Source organism: Protopterus annectens, chromosome 13.part0 (genome assembly GCF_019279795.1).
Source record: "Protopterus annectens isolate FY-2018-M chromosome 13.part0, PAN1.0, whole genome shotgun sequence".
In the NCBI taxonomy this organism is placed as follows: Eukaryota; Metazoa; Chordata; order Ceratodontiformes; family Protopteridae; genus Protopterus; species Protopterus annectens.
Window position 1 is genome coordinate 1148262803 of NC_056747.1, and position 26459 is coordinate 1148289261.

Below are 26459 nucleotides of genomic sequence, written 5' to 3' on the forward strand. Positions count from 1 at the left end.
ATAGATTTGGTTACTGCTGTTATCTCTTTGGCTAAAGTAGCAGTGATATGCAGTAATTGTTCTGCAGCTATCCTGGACAACGATGCAGGTTCACTCAGCAAATGGGAAAAAAAAAACTAATCACAAACCATAGGACTTTCTCTCTGTTACTCCAGAAGTTATATTCAAATAGGTAACTCCTTTATGTTGGCAGCGAAGGTTGCAGTATTTGGTCTTTGACATAAAACAATGTGTCAAAAATGCCTGCTGCAGTCCTCCATTGTGGACCATAATAGAGAGCAGAGATGACAGTCTTAGAAACAAAGAGGATTTATTACACAAAAAATGAGATTTTTCTCAAAATAAAGATTCTTATAGGCTAAAAAAGTTATTACCAGTTGCCTTTAACACAGTCTCCTACAGCTGGATACAATTTCTTTCAGTATGTTTTTCTCTCTCTTTCTCTCAATATTTTTCCCCTCACTCTTTCTGTTAGCCTGTCAACAGCTCTCTCTTCTGGATTCCTATAACAGGAAGAGCTGTCAGCTCCCTCCCGGTGTCTTCCTCTGGGTCTTTATTGACATTACTGTGTCTCTTCTATCTCTAATGCTCCGGACATCAAATCCCTTTCCAAGCTAGGTAAACAACACTATCCAGGGGCTTTTCTCAGCCCTCCCTTTGTACAGCTTTAATTGTCTAATTAAGCAAACTTGCCATAGTGCTTTAATTAATACAGCAGAGTTTATAAGAAACATGCTCACTTTGGTAAAGAAACATTCCAGTTTAAAGTAACAATGTGTATGTCACAAACTCAGTATAACAGTTCTACATACATTATTTACATCCTTGTTTACAAACTTCTTCATCAGTTGTGCTTTACCACTCAGTGATGTGCATCACACTACAGTATACATGTGTGTGTGTGTGTGTGTGTGTGTGTGTGTGTGTGTGTGTGTGTGTGTGTGTGTGTGTGTGTGTGTGTATATAGATAGATATATAAACACAATTTGTATCTATCCATCTTCAACAAACTCAACAAAACCTGCTGGAGAGACAGGTTTGTCTCCCAGAGGCTGCCCCGTCTCTGGAATAGACTTCCCATGCACATCAAACAGAGCACCTTGTTGACCCTCTTCAAGTGCAACCTTGATGAGTGGATGGGAAACCACAAATTTATCCCAGGGATTCCATCTGTGTCCCTCATTGACAGGGGTGACAGGTGCTGACTGAGGTTTCATTTTGGGGATAACCTCTTGGCTAGGCTTGTAAGGGCCCCAGGGCTGTTAGCCTAGTAACCTCCTATGATCCATCTCTCTATCTGTTTATCTATCTATCTATCTATCTATCTATCTATCTATCTATCTGTCTATCTATTTGTTTATCTATCTATCTATCTATGAATAGGAAGACTCTAGGCAGTTGAGCATTTGGTAAGTGATCTAAGAGTCAGATGGTCGCATTGTGTTGCCATTACTGTGTTCGAGACTGGGTAGAGCAGGGAGTGGAAATTTGTTATTTCCCTGCAGTTGTGCAACCTTGGAGTTGTTATATATAAGTAGCAGTGGACTGTGTGTGTGTGTGTGGGGGGGGGGGGGGGTGCTTACCTCCCTTCAAAAAAAAAAGAATTTTGAGTTTTGATCTTTTTAGATCAATATTATTACATCTGAGGTTTTGAGTGTTCGATTATAATTATGGCACTCGTATAAACACATGCACACATATATCCATATGTTTGTCTCAGAATAACAGAAAAATAAAAAAAAAATCTTCAAACAGGAAATTCTACAAAACCTCACAAAAATGTGGTGCAGGCTGCAGTAAATCATCCAGAGATATGCACACAATAGACAGCCTGCTTGTGTTAGTGATTTTTTTTTTTTCCTTTTTGGTTAAACACAAGGACTTAATCACACAAGAAAACTCAGTTATCATTTTGCATTTCTTAAATAGTGAAAATGTAATCATATGATTTTCTGGCATCCAGTTATTACTTTTCAAAGTACACTTTGTTTAAACATATGTAATTCTTACTTAATGAGACTACATCATATCAAATACAAAATACTGGACCTGATTCAGAACTACAATGTGTACACCTTACAGCAACCATTTCAGATTCTGAAACAGCATTATCACAGCACTGTACCACAAAGTGGAGTAGAACCACAATGGTCAGTCTCTGCTGCCTACTGCAAATGCTAATGTAGCACACCGAGGGAGCAGCCTGTGGTAATTATCCATGTGCTCTCCTAATTTAGCACACTGGGGGAGCAGCCTGTGGTAATTTTCCACGTGCTCTCCTAATGTAGCACACTGAGGGAGCAGCCTGTGGTAGTTATCCACATGCTGTCCTAATGTAGCACATTGAGGGAGTAGCCTGTGGTAATTATTCACATGCTCTCCTAATGTAGCACACTGAGGGTGCAGCCTGAGGTAATTATCCACATGCTCTCCTAATGTAGCACACTGAGGGAGCAGCCTGTGGTAATTATCCACGTGCTCTCCTAATGTAGCACACTGGGGGAGCAGCCTGTGGTAATTATCAACGTGCTCTCCCACAATTATCCACATGCTCTCCCACTTGAAATGTCTTCAGTAAGGCATTTACACAACCAAGTAATTCTTTGTTAACTTACCTTGGCTGCTTGTGTTAATGAACATGGCCAAAAGCTTGTATTCACCTGATCACCCTAGGGGTAAGTGCCAGGGAGTTTAGCAGATGGGTAGATTCAGGGATGTCTGCATGTGTGTACCTGCATGAATGAGTGTACGCAGAGGTTTGAGTGTTGTAAGGTGAATGTGTGTGTGTGTGTGTGTGTGTGTGTGTGTGTGTGTGTGTGTGTGTGTGTGTGTGTGTGTGTGCTCATGTGTGGTAGAGTGAATGAGGGGGGATGACCGTGCCGACACGATGCATAGGCCACCAGTGTTAACTACTGCAGAAAAGTGTTGATTTGCAGATTTGCACTCAAGATAGTTAAAGGTAATTCAGTGACATGCAAATTAGCCTGTAATGAGGACAGTATTTCCTCACTGGAGTTAACATGTCTCTGAATCATATGTTTTCGCATTGCAGAAACAGTCTTTTTGGCTTACAGCATCAGTGGTGGTGTGTTCTTTTTGAATCCCTGGGTAAGTGTTCTTAATTTTTATTTAATTCTCTTTTGCAGCTGATGCTTGCTACTGATTGCTCTACCTGCCAGTAGAATTCTTATCTAGCCAGTTTTACCTAATTGTTACCTCCCACAAAAAGCAACATTCTTCTTCTTTTGGCTTTTCCCGGTTAAGGGTCACCACAATGGATCACCTGTCCGCTCCTGATTGGCAGTGGAGTTTTACAGTGTCGAGTTGCCAGCCTGGCACCCAACCTTCCACAGAAGGCACACACACACACGCACTCACACTTAGGGTCAATTTAAAGTGTCCAATCCACCTACAGCATGTCTTTGGGATGTGGGAGGAAACCAGAGCACCCGGAGGAAACCCACACAACCACAGGGAGAGCATGCAGACTCCGCACAGAAGGCACCCCAGCCAAGGATAGAACTGGAGAACCTCTTGCTGTGAGGCAACAATGCTAACCGCTGCACCACCGTGGCCTCCCCCACAAAAAGCAACATTAATTTTCTAAAGTAAATAACCAAATGTTTTAAAACTTATTCCACTGATGAATATGTATATAGCACATGCTGTTAAATATTTATACAGTACAGTACATTAATCATTGTCCTAATCTTCTGTCTGTTTTCTCAGATAAAGGGGGGTCAGATGTTGAGGTTAGATCACTGATCCAGTAGATCTTTTTCAGGCTAGCCCAGTAAGTGCAAAGCATGTGAATGCTTAATCAGAGCTAGAGAGAGGTAATATAATCCATATCATAAAGTACACATTATTCTACAGTTGTGTTTTTGACAAGATAGGATGTATGGTTGTCAAAAGAGAGAGAAATACATTTATAAGCCATTTCTCAGAATAATATAAAGAAATAGTTTAGTCATAACATCAGGAGAAATTTGTTTTTATTATGTTCATTTCAGAAAACGGTATAAGTATGTAATACAACAGAGCTAAAGAATCAGTTTTAGTAGACTATTCGTAGTGAAAGGATGGACAAAATATGATACTGTAGCATTGTGAAGTGGTTAAAACAGTACTTTGGAGAGTATCTGCAGTATTTACAGTAAGTGTAGTGTAATAACTACTGTGCATGGCTTGGTAAGGCCACATTTGGAGTACTTTGTTTGCTTCTGGAAACCGTGCAAGGCAAGAGAGTTAGGGATGGGGGCACAACGTAGGGTGACAAAAGCAGTGAAAGAAGTAAAGGGTGCAATTATGTGACACAACTAAACAAAACTCTTTTGCTAGAAGATAGCAGGAGCTGAGATATAATTTGGGTGTGTAAAACAGAGGGCTCACTAGTCATAAGTCGTTCAAGAAAAAGTACAGGGGAGGTAGAAGGGGCATTATATCTAAATGAGTAGAATAGCATCTTGAAGGAGATATAAGCAACCATTTTAATGAGGAAAGTAGCAGCAGATCTATGAGATTCCTTACAGGGGAGTAAAATGGAGAATGAGACAGTAAAATTAAATGGAGAGTGAAATGGTTTCCTACTAATTCTGTACTCCAGCAAAGCTAGAACTTCCACTGAGTGACCTCCCAAACCTCTTGTATCAGAGGCACATGGGATATATGCAGATGACCCCTATGAACATCAGGTGTTTTAACTGATTGCCAATTCTGAATGCCCATGACTTGTTTCGTCATTTTAATCGACAATTTCAGGCCAATAAAGCCAAAGCCTACTAACTGTGGATATGCATATTTCAGCCTTGTTATGACCTCATCAGCACAGAACAAAAGAGTGTTTGACTAAGCATTAGAAACACAGGGCTGTTATACCCAGCTGATGTCCATTATCATTAGGGTCACCTGCAAAAGTATCCCAAACAACTAACAAAGACAATGAGTGAGAAGGTCACTGAAAAAACAACCAGTAAAAACAAAATGAAAACTACAGCAAAGCTAGAACTTCCACTGAGTGAACTCCCAAACCTCTTGTATCAGAGGCACATGGGATATATGCAAATGACCCTTATGAACATCAGGTGTTTCAGCTAATTGGTGTATATCCCATGTGCCTCTGATACAAGGACATCAGCTGGGTATAGCAGCCCTGTGTTTCTAATGCTTACTCAAACACTGTGCTTGTGATGTGTTGATGAGATCATAAAGCCGAAATATGCATATCGACAGCTAGTGGGGTTTGGCTTTAGTGGCCTGAAATTGTCCATTAAAACGATTAAATAAGTCATGGGCATTCAGAATCGACAACTTGTGCTGCCTCTGCTTGTGAGATTCCTCCCTGCCTTGGATGAAGGGGAAATTATTCATTTTAGGATTGTTATAGCTTTGCTTAGTAAACCTTTTTGTTGTCATTAGGGTGTCCACTATTATACAACTTAATATATATCCATCTCACTTTCCTTAAAAAGTGTGAAACAGTACCAGAGCCAGCACCGTCACTTCTATACGGGCTCTCCTAGGATAAACTATGATGCTATAAGTGACATAACAGTTATGAATGACATCATAAAGCTGCTTTTCAGTCCGGGTCTGTGTAATCTGTAATCCAATAAAGTCTGACATAGTTTAAGCACAAAAGTCCTTTTTAACAGCACTAGCAGTGCCTAATGGTAAGATTAATTAATAATATAAACAGATGTCGTACACACCAAGTCAGACGTTAGTTAAGAATCCCCCACTTTAAAGATGATAGTGTGATGACTGAGGAAACCTTAAGCCAGACAACCATTCATTTCAGCAGTAGTGAAAAACACTGAACCAGTTCATGTTTTGCCTTGGCTCTGAAATTGATTTCAGTGCACATAATGAAGCTCTTTTCTTCATATTCCTGGTGATCTGCCAAAGAATTACAGCTTGTAAGTCAGGCATTCTGCATCCTCTGTTATAAGATACAATTACTTGTATACATTAGCAAGTGAGCGAGGTGGAAGCAGCCAGAAGCTTGCTGTAAATATTTCTGCCCCTTTTCTTTTTATCTTGCTTTGTCCAGCTTGTCATATAGATAGCATATTGAATATCTGCAGCTTCTGATATAGTTACATTATTTTATTTGCAAAGGCTTATTACTGTACATTCCCAACAGCCAACTTAAAGTAGTTTTAGTGCCTTCAGGGCAGCATGAGTGAAAAAGAAAGTCGATGCTAATTAAATAAGGTACTTATTTATTAATTAATTGTCTGATGAGAAGGTAGTACTGGATGTTTATGGCTAGGCTTGTATCGAGGCCCTAGGGCCGATAGTCTAGTACCAACCTATGAACCTATGTGTATATTTTTAGGAACATCGTGATAGCTATTTATGCACGATTTGGTCTAACATTATATTATATTATAATTTATACATATTTTGTATATGTTTCGTGTATATAATTTCAAAAAAATGTGAGGGTGTTGTATGACCATTTTATTCATGTGATTATGTTCTAAGTAAGGCAATACCATATATAAGAATAATGAAGGGGGATATTTTAACTCCATTAATACAAACATATAAGCTGCTAAAAGAGAGGCTAGTGTTACTACTTTAATATGTAACACAGTAAGGTTTTCATTGGTTGACGGGCAGGGGCTGGTGGTATTTAAACATTGCTTTTGGAGCTTGTTTATACTTTGATAAAGTCTCTGAATGGTCAGAGACGAAAGCGCTTGTATACTGTTTTTGTAACTTTTTTTGTTTTTATTAGTGTGAATTAAACTGTGTTACACTGTTTTAACAATTACAACTGCCAGGGTTCTTGGACTCTGCATCTTTTGGATCGTATTACTGTACGTTCCCAACAGCCAACTTAAAGTAGTTATTGTGCCTTCAGGACAGCATGAGTGAAAAAGAAAGTCGATGCTAATTAAATAAGGTACTGCAATTCTGCAGTGAAAACATACTGAGAACAGCAGCTGTGAGTAAAGACAGACACAGAAACGTATGCATAAACACAAACATGTGTGTGAACCGATAAACAGAGCTGTAAGTAAAGCCAGAAATTATAGATTTCTACACCAAAGCCCAAGACTTACTGCTTGACTCCACCACAGAACAAGAATCTGATTGGGAGCATGCATTCTTTATATCTGTTAGCAGTTTGAGTAATTCTGAAGTGTGTGTATGTGTGTGTGTGTGTGTGTGTGTGTGTGTGTGTGTGTGTGTGTGTGTGTGTGTGTGTGTGTGTATTGGTTGCACATGATTTTACATTCTTTTAAAATGTGATGTATACAATATAATCCTCCAACAAATACAATGTTCCATCGGTGAATGTGAGTTTGACAGGTTCATAGGTTTATACAAGGCTAACAACCACCAGGGACTATACAAGCTGTCCGTGCAACCCACCCCAGTTTTGTCCCCATGTTCCTTGGATGCCTTTATGGTGGGTTTAATATGTTTTTTGAGCTTCAAGTATTCCCCAACAGAGTTTTCAGCATTGTGTATTAGTTTGTCCCCATGTCCCTTGGACACCTGTATGGTGAGGTATGTTCCTAAAGAGCTAGCTAAGGTTTATGTGGGGGGGTATGTTGGTCAAGGATTCATTTTCTGTGTCTACCTCTGTCCATCAGAGACATGGGGGCAGACTGAGGGTCAGTTTGTGACTTCCCATCCAGTGATCAAGGGTTTGTTTTGAATAGGGTCTGCGATGAACTCAGCTTCATGTATATGGGAAGATTATTCCATAGCACAGGGATCCGCATCCATATACATACTTATATATAGAGAGAGAGAGAAAGAAAGAGAAGGAGAGTCACTCACACATATCAGTCCTCCAGCATGTTCTGTTTATGCTGCAGGCAGACTTCAGGTCCTTGGATCCAGTGTTTCTGGTGCTGTTTGTTTTGCAGATGTGCAAGAGATCCATCAGAGCTGCATCTAAGGATGCCTTATATGCCAGGTACAATCAGCTGTCAGTAACATGCAGGAGATTGAGTAGAGAGATAAGGCGTCAAAGTTATCTGTGTAGGACAGGGTACTCTTACTCTGGATTCAGCTGGTGAGGAAACTTTGAGGGCTTCTATTTGTTGCAAGTGCCTGGTTAGGTACATGTCAAAGGGGGCACTGCACTCAATGATGACTCTGACAAGGGCTGAGTAGAGGGGTACTATTTCTTTCTTGGACCTGGATGCCATACCATTGATCATGACTTGGGTTACATAGAATGATTTTCTTACTCTCTTGGCTAATTTCATTTAATTTCACCCAACTCATAAGCAAGAGTTTTACTTTTGTGACAGTTTCTGTTTGAGACAATTCAGGAGATTGTTCTGCGTTGACTACATCATAAGGCTAACTACACTGCACTGGGTGCATAGTTGGCACAATGTAATAATTTTTTTGAATCAGCTCAAACAGAAACTGTCACAAAAGTATAACCCCTACTTTCTCCCCCAATAAACGTTTATAATACAAACCGTACAAAAAATAATTGTGTAAAAGCTGATAAATGCACACCTTTATTTATATAAAACTGGCAACAAAAGTAAATATGCTGTAATTTCCATGGTTGCATGATCTCCGACAAGAATGGGGCATTGCATTGGAGTAAAGTCTCTAACACTGGAGTTCTTCAAAGAGTAATGCCTATTTTAACACATCATTGTATTATTATTATTATTGTTGTTTTTATTATTAATATTATTATTGTAATTATTATATGAGGTATATTTTATGGTTTGTTAAGTCCCTTACACAAAAACGGCTCTCTGGGCCCAGTTGGACTAACTCGGTTAACAAATGTAAAAATAAAATAAATAAAATGTTTGCATAATGTTTTACATGTACAGATAAGCATATTTATATGTGAGTCTTTGTATTGTTATTATTAATGAATATTATGTGATTTTGTACTTGTATCATGTGACATTTATTCATTATGGGCTTTTGACTGTATTTGTGAATACGTTTTGTGGTCCTTTTTTTTCTTAGTATGTAAATTGTATTGTACTGCTTTCTGTCTAGAAAATTCTTATGATTTTAAAAATCTATCGTGTTTTTGTTTTTGGATTCCTTGTATGTTTGAGAACCATACCTATGATCCTCTGAACTGTGAAGATTTAAGCACAATAACAGAGAAATATATACTAACTCTGAAATTGCTCTGTCTCGGAGTATTGCCTGTTCTCTGACATGCAAAAGTCAGAATTAGTGTATATATATATATATATATATATATATATATATATATATATATATATATGTGTGTGTGTGTGTGTGTGTGTGTATATATATATATATATATATATATATATATATATGCATACATAAGTACCAAGGGTACAAAGTACAATTCCAATATCAGGGACTGCAAGGGGGCAATGCTTTAAATGTCGAATAGTGACTTTTGAATTTGCTGTTACTTGTGTTTAACCTCACTTAAACATCCTTAATTTTGAAACTTACATTATTGATTCCTGAATTTCTGACACGGCTCCCTTTTGTTTTTATTTGTGCATTAGTAATTTAATGGTGTGCATGTATGATTTTGCTCGGTTCGAAAGAAGTTTAACAGTATAATATTTGTGTTAGTAATATTTTGGTATTCTGTTTTGCAAAATCCAAAATTTCCATATTTTGGGATTTAGCAATTACATTTTATTTACTGAAGATCTTAGTTAAATTGTTGTCAAAAATTGGTGTCGTGTAGAATCACTTGTTAGAAGACCTTACCTCACTGTCCATGTTTCTACTGCTCAGTGCATTTCCACAAACTGTTCTCTTATGTTTGTTTATTTCATTTGTAGGCTGCTATCTGGAGCACCATTGGATCAAGCTCTTCCCAGTCAAAATGCTAACCAGACAGGTGCTGTCTACTACTGTCCACTGACTGACAAATCAGATGATTGTAAGAGAGTTGACATAGATGAAAAAGGTAAGTGCAAAATGTTTAAAGGGCTAGATATTCCTTTAAGAATATATTGTTTTTAGTGTTACAAAACTTGGATGTGATATGGAGACTCTCATTACTATGAAAAAGAAGCAAAACTTATTTGCAATTAGATGTGAAGATAGGATGATTAAGAATGTGTTTTCTGATGTGAAAAATAAAATTTGTAGGGGAATTTTTCTTTCAGAGGTAATCAGAAGGCAAATGTTCTATGATTTCATAGAGGATTGGTTGATACTACTATCTGTAGAGCTTAGAGCTAAAGGTGTTTTCCTTTTTAATGTCTGTGAGATCACAACATTATCTGTGACTTATAATCCTTCCAAATGGCAAGACAATTTTGAAAAATGTTTTATGAAATAGGCAACATAGACTGCTTCCATCTGTCTCCATGTGGTTTACCAGTATGTAGTTTTATTTATGTATTTGTTTATTTATTTGATAACCTAGTAGACGGTCTAGTTCGAGGACCCTTTTCAGCCATGCTCTAGGCCTGAGGGCAGCATTTATTTATTTATTTTATTGATTTTACATTTGTTTACTGGGAAAGTCTGACTAGGATAAGACCCATTTTCAGTGGAGGCTTGGGGAGAAAAGCTCCACATATAGAGATTATGCAAAACAAATACAAGAAATTATGCAAAACCTATACAAGAAATTATACAAAAAATATACAAGACATGCAGTGCACCAGAAATTTCATTCTAAGCTATTATAGCTGACACTTGTATTAAACAATCATCTGATATAATTCCTTGTTGTAGTGTAGACAGATATACTTTCAAAATGAAATCCTCCTGAAATAGCCCATATTCCCAAGTATCCAGTTTTAAAGTGGTTACAGTTGGAAAGGGTTGTTCCTCACAACATTTCTAATCAAATCCCAGAAACAGTTATGAGTGAGATTTATCTAAGTAATTGGAACACAGTTGTAGGGTCTTTTCTGAAATGGTTTTGTCTGCAGGAAATGGTTAAATCAAGGCATCCTTATTAGGTATTAAAGACTTCTTAGTATGCAGCATACTGCAAAAGTGACTCATGTCTTTAAGTTCAGGGGCCCACTGTAAAAACCATGATCCTTTCGTTTACAAAACTTCTTTTATCTCACTAATGGTCTTAATGTAGCCCATTTGGGAGCCTGTAATATTAAAAAGTAAACAAGTAAATGATGGAAGTCAGTAGACGTAATACTTATTGAGATATGGACTTCTTAGCATTCAACATACTGCAAAAGTGACTTGTGTCTGTGAGTTCCGGGGTCCACTGTAGAAAGCATGATCCTTTAGTTTAGGAAACTTCATTTATTTCAGTAATGGCCTTAACATAGCCCAATTGGGTCCCTGTAATGTTAAAAAATAAACAAGTAAACATGATGGAAGTCAGTAGCCATAATACTCACTCAGATGTGGTGCTGCACTTACCACACAAGAAGGTAACATGGTGCTGCTACACTTACCATGGAAGTAGGGCACAAGTAAGTAACATGGTGCTGCCACATGTATTATGTTAGAGGGGCACAAGTAAGTAGCACTGTGCTACTACACTTACCATGTAAGGAGGGTGTGTGTAGGTAAGACAGTGCTGCCACAATAATTATATCAGAAAGGCATTAGAAAGTTACATGGTGCTGCCACACTTACCAAGTATGTAGGGCACATACAAGTAACATAGTGTTGCTATACATAACATGTAAGTAGGGAACATGTAAGTAATGTGGTGTTGCCGTACTTTCCAGGAAGTGGGGCACATGTAAGTAACATGCTATTACCACACTTACCTAAGTAGGCCACGTGTAAGTAACATGGAGCTGCCACACATACTATGTATGAAGGACACATGTAATTAATATGTTGCTGCCACACTTACTAAGTAAGTAGGGCACTTGAAAGTAGCATGGTGTTGCCACACTTACCAGTTAATTAGGGCACTTGAAAGTAACATGGTGCTCCCATATATGCTATGCTAATAGGCACATGTAAGTAACATGGTTCTGTTATGCTTACCATGTAAGTAGGGCACATGTAAGTAGTAGGTAAGATGGGCACATGTAAGTAATATGGTGCTGCCACAATTACATAACATGTAAGTAGGGCACATGTAAGTAATATGGAGCTACAGCACATACTGTATAAGTAGGGCACATGTAAGTAATATGGTGCTGCCACAATTACATAACATGTAAGTAGGGCACATGTAAGTAATATGGAGCTACAGCACATACTGTATATGAAGGGCACATGTAAGTAACATGGCACTGCCTGGGCACATGTAAGTAACATGGAGCTGCAACACATACTATGTATGCAGGATACATGTAAGTAACATGGCACTGCCTCACTTACTTAACATGTAAGTATGGCACATGTAAGTAGCATGGAGATGCCGTACATACTATGTATGTAGGGCACAAGTTATTAACATAGTGCTGCCACCCTTATAAGGTAGATAGGGTACTTGTAATTAACATGTTGTTGCCACACTTACCAGGTAAGTAGGGCACATGTAAGTAACATGGTGCTTCATACTTACCAGTAAGATGGACATATATTAAGTAATATAATGCTACCACACTTACTTACCATGTCAGGAATTTGGTACTGCTACATTTACCATGTAAGTGATATTAGGGTGTCACACTTATCATGTTTCATCTCATCAGTCTCAACAAGCAACTCAGGGGACTAATCAAGTCCACCAAAGCCAACTTTGAGGAACAAATAGACTCCTAGGCTAAGGATAACCATAAATCATTTTTGGTTATGTATACAACCCAAATGGACACCCTAAAGTGCTCTGAACTAATAGTAAATGGAACTTCCTATACTGAAGTGAGGGATGCAGCAAATTTGTTGACCAATAAGTTTATCACCAATCTTAACCTTTTTCAGCCTCAGTTTCCCCCGGAAAATACCCTTTACCATTTCTCCCCCAACTGTCACTAAAGAACAGGTTCACACTGCACTCTCCAGAGCCAAAACCACTGCATCATTTGGTCTAGATAATATCCCAGGATGCTTCCTAAATAGCTTGAAACATAACCTGTCAGGCTGACTAGAATCTCTGTTCAACCAATGCAACAGTCATCCCACTACACAAAGGTGGACCATCAATAGACCCAGAGGACTACAGACTCATAATTTAGACTAGTCTTATATACAAGACCATGAAAAGAATTATTGTGGACCTGATATACAAAGATATAAGAACTCTTCATATGCTGGATCAATACCAGTTTAGTTTTGTCAAGGGCAGGTCATGCCTACTAAACTTGGTGGACTTCTTCAAGAAGATCACTAGAGCCATGGATGAGAACAAAAAGGTACGTACTGCTTACCTTGACCTGGCAAAGGCATTTGACACAATACCTCACTCAGTTATTATAGACAAATTTACAAATTTAGGCATAAATCTCTGCGTGACGTCCCCAAACTGGCCATTATTCAAGGAGCCTGAATCCTCACCACTGACACTGGAGAGGGATGTTCACTTGGAATACAAATGGATGCACTCAGTATTTCCAGATGCAGACCTCTCTGCATCAAGCACAATTTCCCTTAAGAGCACACAGGGAACACAATCAGGCTGGGGTCTGGATTTCTCTATATCTGCTTATTCCCAGGTCCCCAATAAAGCTGTCCACTGGCACAGCTGTGTTCAACACCCTGTCTGTGAAACCAGTGCTTCATGTCCCTGCTCCCTGTAGCTGACACACGCACACACACACATACACACACCACACACACACACACACACACACACACACACACACACACACACATACACACTCTTTGAGATTTAATTTTCACATACATACACCGGGGAATGGCTGGCACAGATTTACTAGCTATCCTACCTTCTGTCCAGACTGTAAGGTAGTTTCACTGCCACCAGTCAGTTACTATAAGGCTCTTAAAAGGGTATCTAATTATACTGAGTGAACTTAATATTAATACAAATGGTAATGTTAACCAACAGCAAGGCTATCAGGAGTGGCTGCAGTTAATCCCACCAAATGAATATGTGCAAATACTGTCAAAGCTTACATATTTTCTAAAAAGGATCAGCCACAATGAAAAGTTTAAATACATTTAATCATAAGTGATAAAAGAACAAGAAAATATTAAATATCTATTTACACTAAATACAAGAGTTTCAGTCTTAGGAAATACTAAAAATAACACCTATGGTAAGTTGCATACAGATAAAGAAAACAGTACTTAGCTAATCTCACTATCTATTCCTGATTGACTAAAAGAATTACTGTTCCCTAGTTTAGTTGCTTACAAACTCAAGGCAAGATTATATGGGTGAGGGTCTTTCTAGTCAGGTTTCCAAGAACAGACTGCCCCTGAGACTTCAGTCTCCTCTAATATTAAAACTTATTTCTGCACAGAAAGACATCACATACATCTGGTCATCTGACACCTGGTTCTCACACTATCCCCCATCACTAGAAGTTGCCAGGGTTTTACCACCAAAATATCAATAATATACATAAAAGAGTATTGCTCAGATCTGCTGCTGGTCCTGGAAGTCATAAAACCATTTTAACGCTGCTATTCTTCCTACAGAACTACTAAACCATGCTTCTTACAGACATTGTGTCTCTGGCTTCCTTCAAAACTGTGGGATATCATCTTTATGGCTAAACCCATAAAGCAATGTAATTTCAAGAATATTTTTTTCAAAGTCAGGTGGATTAACCTCTTCTCTTCCAATATATGCTGTTGCAATATATACCTTTAAACAGTTAGAATAATGTATATACATTTCTTTTCTGTCCAGCAGGAAACACTACTGATACATTTTAACACAAGCAACTTTACAAATACGTTTTTAAATGCAAGCATCTGTACAAATCAGTTTGATACACACATAACATATAATTCTTTATAGAATTTCAGCTAGCTGTGCTGGCATATGTTACACAAACACTGCCCCCTCTTCTCCTGGCATGGCTGACAGTACCTCCTATCTTTACACCCTATGTCACCTATTAGATAGCCAAATAACTCACAGATAGGCACATGAAGTTAGGGTGGGGGGGAATCCACCTCTATCAAGAGGCCTGTTTCTAGTAGTACCCCACAGAGCTTGTTACAGGGACATCTCCTATTTGGAATATACTTCTCTGAAGTTAAGGCAAATGTAGAGAGCCTTTGGCTGACCAGATTTGCTTACTACTGCAAGCTTGATGCAGTTAATGAATGCCCCCAAAGATGTAGCTATCCTCCAGGAAGATCTGACACAAACAAATGACTGGTGCCAGGACCATGTCCTAAAACTTAATGCAAAAACTGCATAATTATACACTTTGGGAAGACAACCACCCCTGCAAATTATAACATTGATAACACTTCCCTAAAAGTAGACCCAATGGTATGGGACTTGAAAAATCAGGTTAGCAGTAACCTGAACTTGGATCACCATGTGAACATGGTGGTGAGTTAATTAGACCAATAATTGAGTACAGTGCATCATTCAGCATGTACCCAACCAGATATTTGCAACAGCTGGAGCAGCCACAGAGGTTCCTCACTAAAAGAATATAGGGTGTAAATAATGTCTTATGTTGACGGCCTAAAAGCCCTGTCCCTGTACTTAGTCTCCTACAAACTTCTGAGGGGTGATCTATGTCTAACGTACAAGGCAGTCAATGATCCAGCCCTGACAGATCTACTTTATCTACATATTTCCAAAACAAACAACAGTAAAATTACCCAGTGTAAGGATCTAATCCTCATCTGTGACATAAATGGAATTTGTTAGAAGGACAGGTACGTGTTTCGGAGATTACCACTTCTCTAGAACATACTCCCCATTCGTGTGAAACAGAGCTCTTCCCTGAGCCTGTGGATGGGAAATTGCTAATTCACCCCTGGCTTGTTGCATGTGGCCCTTATATGTGGGAGTAGTTTGTAGATGCTCTAAGGCACAGGCATTTACCAGAGCCATTCTATCCTGTGGGCATCAATAATTGGGAAAATCGGGGCATAAATGGCTAGGCCTAAGAAGGCTCTAGGGTCATTAGCCTAGTAACTTCCTGTGAGCCTGTGTAACTAGACCACATGTAAGTAACATGATGTACCTTTATAATTATTATCATCATTAACCCCATTTTTCCAATGTTCTACATAAGTTTTGAAGTGTCACATCAACTGTCCTTATCTCTCTCGAGTCAGTGTCACTCTACTACCGTCTTCAACAGTCATGCCTGATTATCACAGGTCTTCTCTCTCACAATCCCAAACCCAGTTTGGCTTTGTCAAGGGCAGATCATGCCTTTTGAACTTGGTTGACTTCTTCGAAACAGTCACCAAGGCCATTGATGAGGGAAAGGCAGTCCATACAGCTTACCTTGACCTTGCAAAGGCTTTCGACACAATACCCCACTCGGGTATTGTAGAAAAACTTACCAGCTTAAATATAAACCCATATGTCACAAGATGGGTTGCAAACTGGCTTAAGGACAGAACCCACAGGGTTAGAGTTGCTGGCGCTATGTCAGACTCCAAGCCGGTCACAAGTGGTGTCCCACAGGGCTCGGTTCTTGGCCCCCTATTGTTCGGCATCTACTTCTCAGAAGTACAGGCCAACATGGGAGGACTTTGGCTGACAAAGTTTGCAGACGACTGCAAACTGGGCCATAGTGGAAAGTGTATCGGACACGGATATCCTTCAGAAGGGACTCACGGAAACAGATAGCTGGTGCCAGAGCCATGGCCTGAAGTTAAACGCCAAAAATGTATAGTCATACCCTTCGGGAAAAACAAGGTAACCCCAAGCTACCATATAGGTGGCAATCCACTAAGCACAGAAGAGGTTATCAGGGACCTGGGGACCCAGGTTGACAGTGGCCTTTCTTTTGACACTCACGTTGCTAAAGTGGTTAGAAAGACCTTCTACATTACCCACCTGATCATGAAGGGATTCACATCCAGATCTAGTGAGGTCATTGTTCCCCTGTACTCTTCACTTATCAGACCAATGATCGAGTACAATGCCCCATTCGGGATGTATCTCACCCGACATCTGCAGCAATTGGAGAGACCCCAAAAGTTCCTCACCAAAAAGATAAAGGGACTCCAAAATCTGTCCTATGCTGCCAGATTGAAGAAACTCCAGCTCTATTCAGTCGCATACCGTCTGCTCAGAGGTGACATGTGCCTGACATACAAGGCCATGTCCAACGCGCAATTAATGGACATGCTCCACCTCAAAAAATCCAAATCCACCAAAACCACTAGAGCAAGCGACTTAAACCTTAGCACGGATATAAATAGGACGTGCTGGAGGGATAGATTTATCACTCAGAGACTCCCTATGCTGTGGAATAAAATCCCGGTCCATGTGAGGCAGAGCACCTCGCTGGCTCTGTTCAAGAGAAATCTTGACCTGTGGATGGGAGATCGTAGGTTTACCCCGGAAATCATCTCTGTGTCACTGCTGGACAGAGGCACAACAAACTAATGGGTACAGTATTTTTTCATATAAGGGGTGGCGTAAGCCACAAAACTTTGGGCTAGGCTTATAAATGCCTTAGGGCAGGTAGCCTAGTATAAACCTATGAACCTATGAACCTATAATCCATCCATCTCTTTGTTGGATGCCCTTGTTTCAAGTTTGTCCAAAGTCTTCCTCACTAGGCTGTCCTCTGGTCTCCTGCATATATGCCCAGATCACCATTATCCGCTCTCTTTAACTTTCTCTAGCTTCCTGAACTGGTCTGCCATAACTGCACAGGTTTATGTACCTTACAGTAGTACTGGTCATACTGTAGTTATGTGCACTTTACTGTAGTACTGGTCATACTGCAGTTTTGTACACTTTACTGTTCAGTTTCTTTATCATTCTTCTGTCACACACTACCCCTAACACTCTGTGACAGTTGGTTGCAGCCCTTCTGAATCTAGATTTGACTTCCACATGTACATTTCCCTTCTCCTCACCTACCTGTCCCAGATACTTGAAGTTGCAAACCTTTTCCAGTATTTTCCATTCTATTTTAATTTTCAGCATCTTCTGAATTCCCTCATTTGTTGCCATTATAACCGTCTAATCTGAACTCAGTTTCATGCAATGTACCTTCAGTTTTGCATCCAATGTCTCTATTCTTTGCTGAATTTCTTGTTGAGAGTTTGCCTGTAATGCTGCATCATCTGCATACAGCAGCTTAGTTGAGGTGTTCCTTCTGACCTGTTTGGTAGTGTATCATCAGTATGAAAAGTAATAGACTCAGAACTGAATGCATAACCACTTCCACTGGGACTCTCTCTGTAAGTCCAAACACTATTCTTACTTATGTCATTGTGTCAATGTACGTAGCTTGCACTAATTCTACCAATGTTTCCTATAATTCAAATCATCACAGGACTGCCCAGAACAGCTTTCTTTGGACTTTATCATATGCTTTTTCCACTTCTAGGAATGCTCATATGAACTGTCTCTTCATCTCTTGCTTCTTCTCAACTATCTCACTTAAAACATTCGCTCATCTGTGCTGCATCCTACTCTGAATCTGAACTACTAATCTCCCATCTTACATTTTAGTATATCTGTATATTTGTTTATCAGTCACCCTCTCCAGCACTTTCATTCAGTGTGACAGGACTTTGATACCTCTGTAGTGTGTACAGTTGCGAATGCCCACTTTACTCCTGTACACTTACACTAGAATGTTGATTATATAGTCATCCGTGATATGCCTTTTTCACCATATTGTTATGAGTGCCCTCAGGAGGTGTTTCTTTCCTAATTCACCAACATCTTAATCATATCTGCCATTATCTAAATCAAGCCTGCTGCTTTCCTGACATCATTTTCCTTAGTGCAGTTCTTACTTCATTCCTCTTTCACCATTGGCTGTGTCTGGGGCAGCACAGCTTCTGCGAGGTTGTCTTCATTCAGAAGCTGCTAGAACTACTCCTTCCTTCTGCCTTTGCTGTCCTGTGGACTGGTGAGAAGGTTATTGCTGGCATCCCTTATGAAGGGTGCTTGATGACTGTCTTTGTTATCTTTCTGTCTTTGCCTTGCAACCTGATAGTTTCTTTGTGCCATTTGCTTTGGCACTTTCCAGGACATGGCAGAGAGCTTCAGATGCCTTGATCTTCACTATTGCAACTGCTCTTTTGCCTATTTGTTAGCCAACAAGTATTCCTTATTAACCTGATCTCTCTTTTCTATGTCCCACTTTTCCCTGCACACCTTATTTCTTTTGATAACTTCCTAGACTTCTGCATTCTACCACTAGATTTCCTTATGTACCTTATCTGCAGATCTCATTTGGTCACATATTTTTCCATAGTCATCATGCATGCTGTTTTGAAATGTGCCATTCTTCTCCAGTTCTACCTATTTTCACTTCTTCCTGAGGTGCTAGAGCCCTGACTGTTGCCTTGAACTATTGTGTTTTCACTCCAGTCAACTTCCAGGTCTTCAACCTAATCTCTGCTGATCTTACAGCCTTGTCTGAGCACTGCTTATGGCTGACTATGATAACCAGTGGTATATGCTGTGGGAAAACTGTTTCACTGGAGATGACTTTACAATCTCTGATTCTACAAGAGCTAGCAGGAAGAAAAACAAATCCAAATGAGACAACCACTTTATTCGAGTTGAGTGCTTTCCTCTCCACTAAACAGACTTCATCAGAACAATGTGCACACAACACCCAGCCTTTTATATACCCTCCCCAATTAATCAATCAGAACTTTAATGAGAATCAATTAAAAGCAAAAAAACACATTGATAATAAAAATCCCTTCAACACTGTTATAATTAATTACCATAACCAAGTTTCATGTACAGACTTAAAATTTCATGTTAAAAATAACATTAAAACAATCTAAAAACTGTATAAAAATATATATAAACATTAAATTCTGCACAGTAACAAATTAGTTCAGTTAGCCTAAAATGTGGTCCATTTTCAAAATACTGGATATACTTATCATTTAATTTATGCCTGGATACTGAGAGACATTAAATACAACTGCCACCTCAGTTCCAATTCATCCAAATGAACATCCAGTATACATCCCTGCTCATCTTTGACCAATTGGTGAAGTGCCAAAAATTTAAATTGACGGCCCTGATGTTCTTGTACATGTCTGTACAGAACACTAGTGATTCTACAATGCCTAATGTCACCAAGGTGCTCACCGATCCTAACTTTGAATTTCCTAGATGTTTTATCTATATAAAATATAGGACAATTTTCACATTTAGCCAAGTAAATTACATTACAGCTGTTACAATTGTAGTGCCCATGGATGTTAATAATCCTCCCATTAACTCTGAACTTTTCCTTTGTCTCAAGTATAAAGGAACAATATACACAAGCATTGCACCTGTAATTCCCAATTTTTCTATTAATTTTTCTATCCTTTTTCCTTCCTTCCAATATGTTCTTTAGGGATCTGTCCTTTCTAAACACAAACCTAGAGGTCTTCCCAACCCTGTGTGCAATATTACCATCAAACTGCAAAATCTCCCAGTTTGCTTTAATAACCTCAGTGATGGTGCTAGCCACCCCATTGTAGGTTATGATCAGGGTTGAACTAGGGTTAACTACATTATCTAACCTTCTATTAGGTCCCAAAAATCCATTGCCTATAATGGGCCTGTATATACCTTGCTCATGTTTGTTCAACACCAACCCTGACCTGATTTAAAAGACTGTCAGGGTATCCCCTTTGTTTAAACATCTGTATAATGAATTATGTTTCCACCAGGAAGTCATCATGCAAACTAACCATTCTGGCAGCCTGCACCAGCTGACCTTTGACAACAGACTTCTTTTGATGGTGTGGGTGCCAGCTACCATAATCCAAATAGGAATTGGAAAAAGTCATCTTTCTATAAATTCTGGCAATAAACTTCTTATCTAACTGATCAATTTCCAATTCCACATCTAAGTAATTGACCTTTTCCTTGTTATATTCATGTGTGAATTTCAAAAAATGCACAGTTCCATTAATCCACACAAGGAACTCATTCAAATCTTCATCAGTCCCTTTCCAAACAAGGAAAAGATCGTCCAAAAATCTAGTGTAATGCATAATATGTGACATAAAGGAGGTTTTCAGCAAATATTCCTGTTCCCAATAGGACATAATCAGGATGGCAAATATGGGGGTGCAAGCCGCCCCCATTGCCACACCTTTTATTTGTTTGTAATATTGCCCTTCAAAACATATATAGTTGTTCTTTAACACTACCTCCATTAATACCGCAAATTTATTCACCTCATCCTGATGGAAAATGTTAGTTTAAGCCAACTTAAACCTTCCTCATGTGGGATCAGTGGCTACCAAAATTAACTCAGGTACTACATCAATCCCATTTAATTTGTTCTGAAACTACCACGAGTCCTTACTAATATAATTAAAAATGCCCAGACATTTTTGCATATTTTGGTCTAAATATTTACTAATGAATTAGGTCTTTGACCTTTTACCATCCACAATGGGCCTACATTTTGGATTTCTTAGACTCTTGTGTATTTCTGGTATCCCAAAAATACTGGACACCCTGGGATGCTCATTCTTCATGTAGTAATATTCATTTTCATCAATCTGGGCTTGATACAACATGTCATCCAACAATAAGTCTATCTTTCTATAGGACACTTTAATTTCACTTAATGAACTTTCTTTGTATGCATCGTCTAACAATAATGAATTCATCCCATCTAAGTAATCAACCTTGTCCATTATGACCACTCCACTGCCTTTGTCAGGTTTCATGAACCTAACCGTAGGGTCACTAACCAGATCAAAAAGTAGTTGCTGCTCTTCATCAGTCATATTAGATCCAAAGTTGCCCTGGCCTCTTTGGTTATTACCATAAATCCTCCTTATATCCTTCTCACAATTTTTTTCGAATAAATCAATAGTTTTATTTAAGGGAGGGTTAAAAGTACTAGGCCTTTTACAACTATCTCTGGGACAATACCCTGATTCATTCCCTTCATTAAACCAAACCTTTAGGTTCAGTTTTCTGGTATAACTCTTCAAGTCAATAATAGACTCCACCATATTGTCTACTCTATATGGTACCAAAGTGAAACCTTTGGCCATTAAATCAGCATGTCTATCATTGAACTTTGACTGTAAATAATTATAAATCTTAAAATCACCCTTCTTATTGAAAATAACAACAGGCTGTAATCCAGGTTCAGTAACTTGCTGTTCATCCAAACATTGAATCAAAATTTCCAAATCAATCCCCCCATTGTTGTCACACATACTTGAATTGCCTCCTTGGTTAAGAATGCAATCACTTGACCAACCATCATTCACTTCAAGTGCTTTATCCATACCTGGTAAATACTTCTCCATCTCCAGGTAAACATTATTAGCTAAAGAAACATTGTTTACATTGTCACAATTATTTAGCCTAGACTGTGAATAAATATCAACGTTATGAGCATTAATGTCACTTGAATTCATCACTCCAAAATCAACCTCACTATATCTGAAACTCTTCAGTCTCGCCCCCTGCCCTCCAAAATCTGGATGATGCAGTCAGGTGGTCTGACAGGCTTAAAGCCAAGGCGGCCGCTTCAACATCAGGTTATTCTTTTTCTGGGAAAGGCCGACAGGATTTTGGAGGGCAGGGGGCGAGACCGAAGAGTTTCAGATCTCGGAACACCTAGACGGGGCCACCCCTGGTACTAGTAAGTGAATATGTGTCTGGTATTTCAAAAAGTACTGTTGAAAAACATTTTTTTAACCTCTCATGACTGTGACTGCCAAAATGAAGTTGTTGTGAGGGCAAGGCAAATATGTGACGGCGAGGTTAGTAATATTAATGCCAGCAGCATGTCAAGTTTGGTTTGTCATAGTAATGGTGATTTGGGCTGTTCCAGCCTGAACGTTGAGTATGGCGAACTGTCTGATTTTGTGAATGGAGGGAAATCATTTTTGTTTACATGTGTGGACTTATCAGTTTATTCTTATAGTGAGGTTGATTTTTGAGTGATGAATTCAAGTGACATTAATGCTCACAATGTTGATATTTATTCACAGTCTAGGCTAAATAATTGTGACAATGTAAACAATGTTTGTTTAGCTAATAATGTTTACCTGGAGATAGAGAAGTATTTACCAGGTATGGATAAAGCACTTGAAGTGAATGATGGTTGGTCAAGTGATTGCATTCTTAACCAAGGAGGCAAATCAAGTATGTGTGACACCAATGGGGGATTGATTTGGAAATTTTGATTCAATGTTTGGATGAACAGCAAGTTACTGAACCTGGATTAGAGCCTGTTGTTATTTTCAAGAAGAAGAGTGATTTTAAGATTTATAATTATTCTCAGTCAAAGTTCAATGATAGACATGCTGATTTAATGGCCAAAGGTTTCACTTTGGTACCATATAGAGTAGGCAATATGGTGGAGTCTATTATTGACTTGAAGCGTTATGCCAGAAAACTGAACCTAAAGGTTTGGTTTAGTGAAAGGAATGAATCAGGGTATTGTCCCAGAGATAGTTGTAAAAGGCCTAGTACTTTTAACCCTCCCTTAAATAAAACTATTGATTTATTCGAAAAAATTTGTGAGAAGGATATAAGGAGGATTTATGGTAATAACCAAAGAGGCCAGGGCAACTTTGGATCTAATATGACTGATGAAGAGCAGCAACTAGTTTTTGATCTGGTTAGTGACCCTACGGTTAGGTTCATGAAACCTGAAAAAGGCAGTGGAGTGGTCATAATGGACAGGGTTGATTACTTAGATGGTATGAATTCATTATTGTTGGATGATGCATACGAAGAAAGTTCATTAAGTGAAATTAAAGTGTCCTATAGAAAGATAGACTAATTGTTGGAGGACATGCTGTATCAAGCCCAGATTGATGAAAATGAATATTATTACATGCAGAATGAGCATCCCAGGGTGTCCAGTATTTTTGGGATACCAAAAATACACAAGGGCCTAATAAATCCAAATTTTAGGCCCATTGTGGATGGTAAAAGGTCAAAGACCTACTTCATTAGTAAATATTTAGACCAAAATATGCAAAAAAGTCTGGGCATTTTTAATTATATTAGTAAGGACTCGTGGGAGTTTCTGAACAAATTAAACGGGATTAATGTAGTACCTGAGTTAATTTTGGTAACCATTGATGTTGTCTACCTTTTTTCTGTGATTCCACATGAGGAAGGTTTAAGCTGTCTTGAACAGCAGCTTAACAAAACTAACATTTTCTATCAGGATGAGGTGAATAAATTTGTGGTATTAATGGAGATTGTATTAAAGAACAACTATATATGTTTTGAAGGGCAATATTGCAAACAAATAAAAGGTGTGGCAATGGGGGCGGCTTGCACCCCCATATTTGCCAACCTGATTATGTCCTATTGGGAACAGGAATATTTGCTGAAAACCTCCTTTATGTCACATATTATGCATTACACTAGATTTTTGGACGATCCTTTCCTTGTTTGGAAAGGGACTGAGGAAGATTTGAATGAGTTCATTGTGTGGATTAATGGAACTGTGCAAGGAAAATATCAATTACCTAGATGTGGAATTGGAAATTGATCAGTTAGATAAGAAGTTTATTACTAGAATTCATAGAAAGATGACTTTTTTCAATTCCTATTAGGATTATGGTAGCTGCACCTGCACCATTAAAATAAGTCTGCTGTCAAAGGTCAGCTGGTGCGGGCTGCCAGAATGGTTAGTTTGCATGATGATTCCTTGGTGGAAACAGAATTCATCATACAGATGTTTAGACAAAGGGGGTACCCTGAGAGTCTTTTAAATCAGGTCAGGGTTGAAGTGTTGAACAAACATGAGCAAGGTATATACAGGCCCATTATAGGAAATGGATTTTTGGGACCTAATAGAAAGGTAGATAATGTAGTTAACCCTAGTTCAACCTTGATCATAACCTACAATGGGGTGGCTAGCACCATAATTAAGGTTATTAAAGCAAAATGGGAGATTTTGCAGTTTGATGGTAATATTGCACACAGGGTTGTGAAGACCCCTAGGTTTGTGTTAGAAAGAACAGATCCCTAAAGAACATATTGGAAGGAAGGGAAAAGGATGGAAAATTAATAGAAAATTGGGGAATTACAGGTGTAATGCTTGTGTATATTGTTCCTTTATACTTGTGTCAAAGGTAAAGTTCAGAGTTAATGGGAGGATTATTAACATCCATGGGCACTACAATTGTAACAGCTTTGACGTCATTTATATAGCTAAATGTGAAAATTGTCCTATATTTTATATAGGTAAAACATCTAAGAAATTCAAAGTTAGGATCGGTGAGCACCTTGGTGACATTAGGCATTGTAAATTTTTGGTAGTTCAGCAATTAGTCAAAGATGAGCAAAGATGTATACTGGATGTTCATTTGGATGTACTGGAACTGAGGTGGCAACTGTATTTTAATGCCTCTCAGTATCCAGGCATAAATTAAATGATAAGTATATCCAGTATTTTGAAAATGGACCACATTTTAGGCTAACTGAACTAATTTGTTACTGTGCAGAATTTAATGTTTATATATATTTTTATACAGTTTTTAGATTGTTTTAATGTTATTTTTAACAAGGAATGTTAAGTCTGTACATGAAACTTGGTTATGGTAATTAATTATAACAGTGTTGAAGGGGTTTTATTACCGATGTGGTTTTTTGCTTTTAATTGACTCTCATTAAAGTTCTGATTGATTAATTGGGGAGGGTATATAAAAGGCTGGGTGTTGTGTGCACATTGTTCTGATGAAGTCTGTTTAGTGGAGAGGAAAGCGCTCAACTCGAATAAAGTGGTTGTCTCATTTGGATTTGTTTTTCTTCCTGCTTGCTCTTGGATTCATTGTTTTTTCTCTACCTTTGTGAATCTCTGATTCTACAGCAATACCTTATCACTACTAGGATATGTCTACCTGAGTTGCATATTGGATAGTCTTATATGTGGCCTTTAGATTGTCACTTTTGCTGAACCATGTGTTGGCCACCATCAAGCCATTTGCCTGACAGAAGTCCAGAATGGTCTCTCCTTCTTAGTTCCTCTTGCCCCACCCATGAGGACCCAGGCAGTTCTCATATCTTGTTCTATCTGTTCTGCTGAAAGAGTTTAGGTCCTTCATTATCATCACCAACAAATTCACGAATTTGATAATAAAGGTGAATTTCTTAGTTTAAAAAAAAGTTCTCAGGAAAGAAAAAGAAACTCCATGTATTTTGTTTTTCATCAAATTACAGAAACAAAAACTGGCTGAAAATTAAGCATAGAGGGAGAACTTGGGTTAAGACTACAACTGAGTAGGCCTTTGCTCAAATAAAATCCCTAACTATAGCCCTATGTGGTATATGTCAAGACCATTGTTCCTTTGAAGAGACCAGCAGCCAGGCAGAAGGACTAAATGTCACCACCCAGTGTTTTTTTTTTCTTTATTATGCCATACTCTGTAATTTCAATACCCTCAGGCACATAACTTACAATGAATGCAGTGCTGAATATGTGCATTTTCCTGTTTTGGATATATATCAGTGCCCCAGAGCCTCGTGA

General features: G+C 38.6%; 1 protein-coding gene across 2 annotated transcripts in view; it reads left to right on the top strand.

The window, feature by feature from the left end:
- The window catches only part of ITGA3 (integrin subunit alpha 3), a 1049629-nt gene that overhangs the window by 387889 nt on the left and 635281 nt on the right, over positions 1–26459 (top strand). For both annotated transcript variants that reach the window (XM_044055141.1, XM_044055142.1), the window contains exon 2: positions 9786–9913. In XM_044055141.1, the coding sequence (XP_043911076.1) occupies positions 9786–9913 (128 nt within the window). The remainder of the gene's footprint in view (positions 1–9785; positions 9914–26459) is intronic.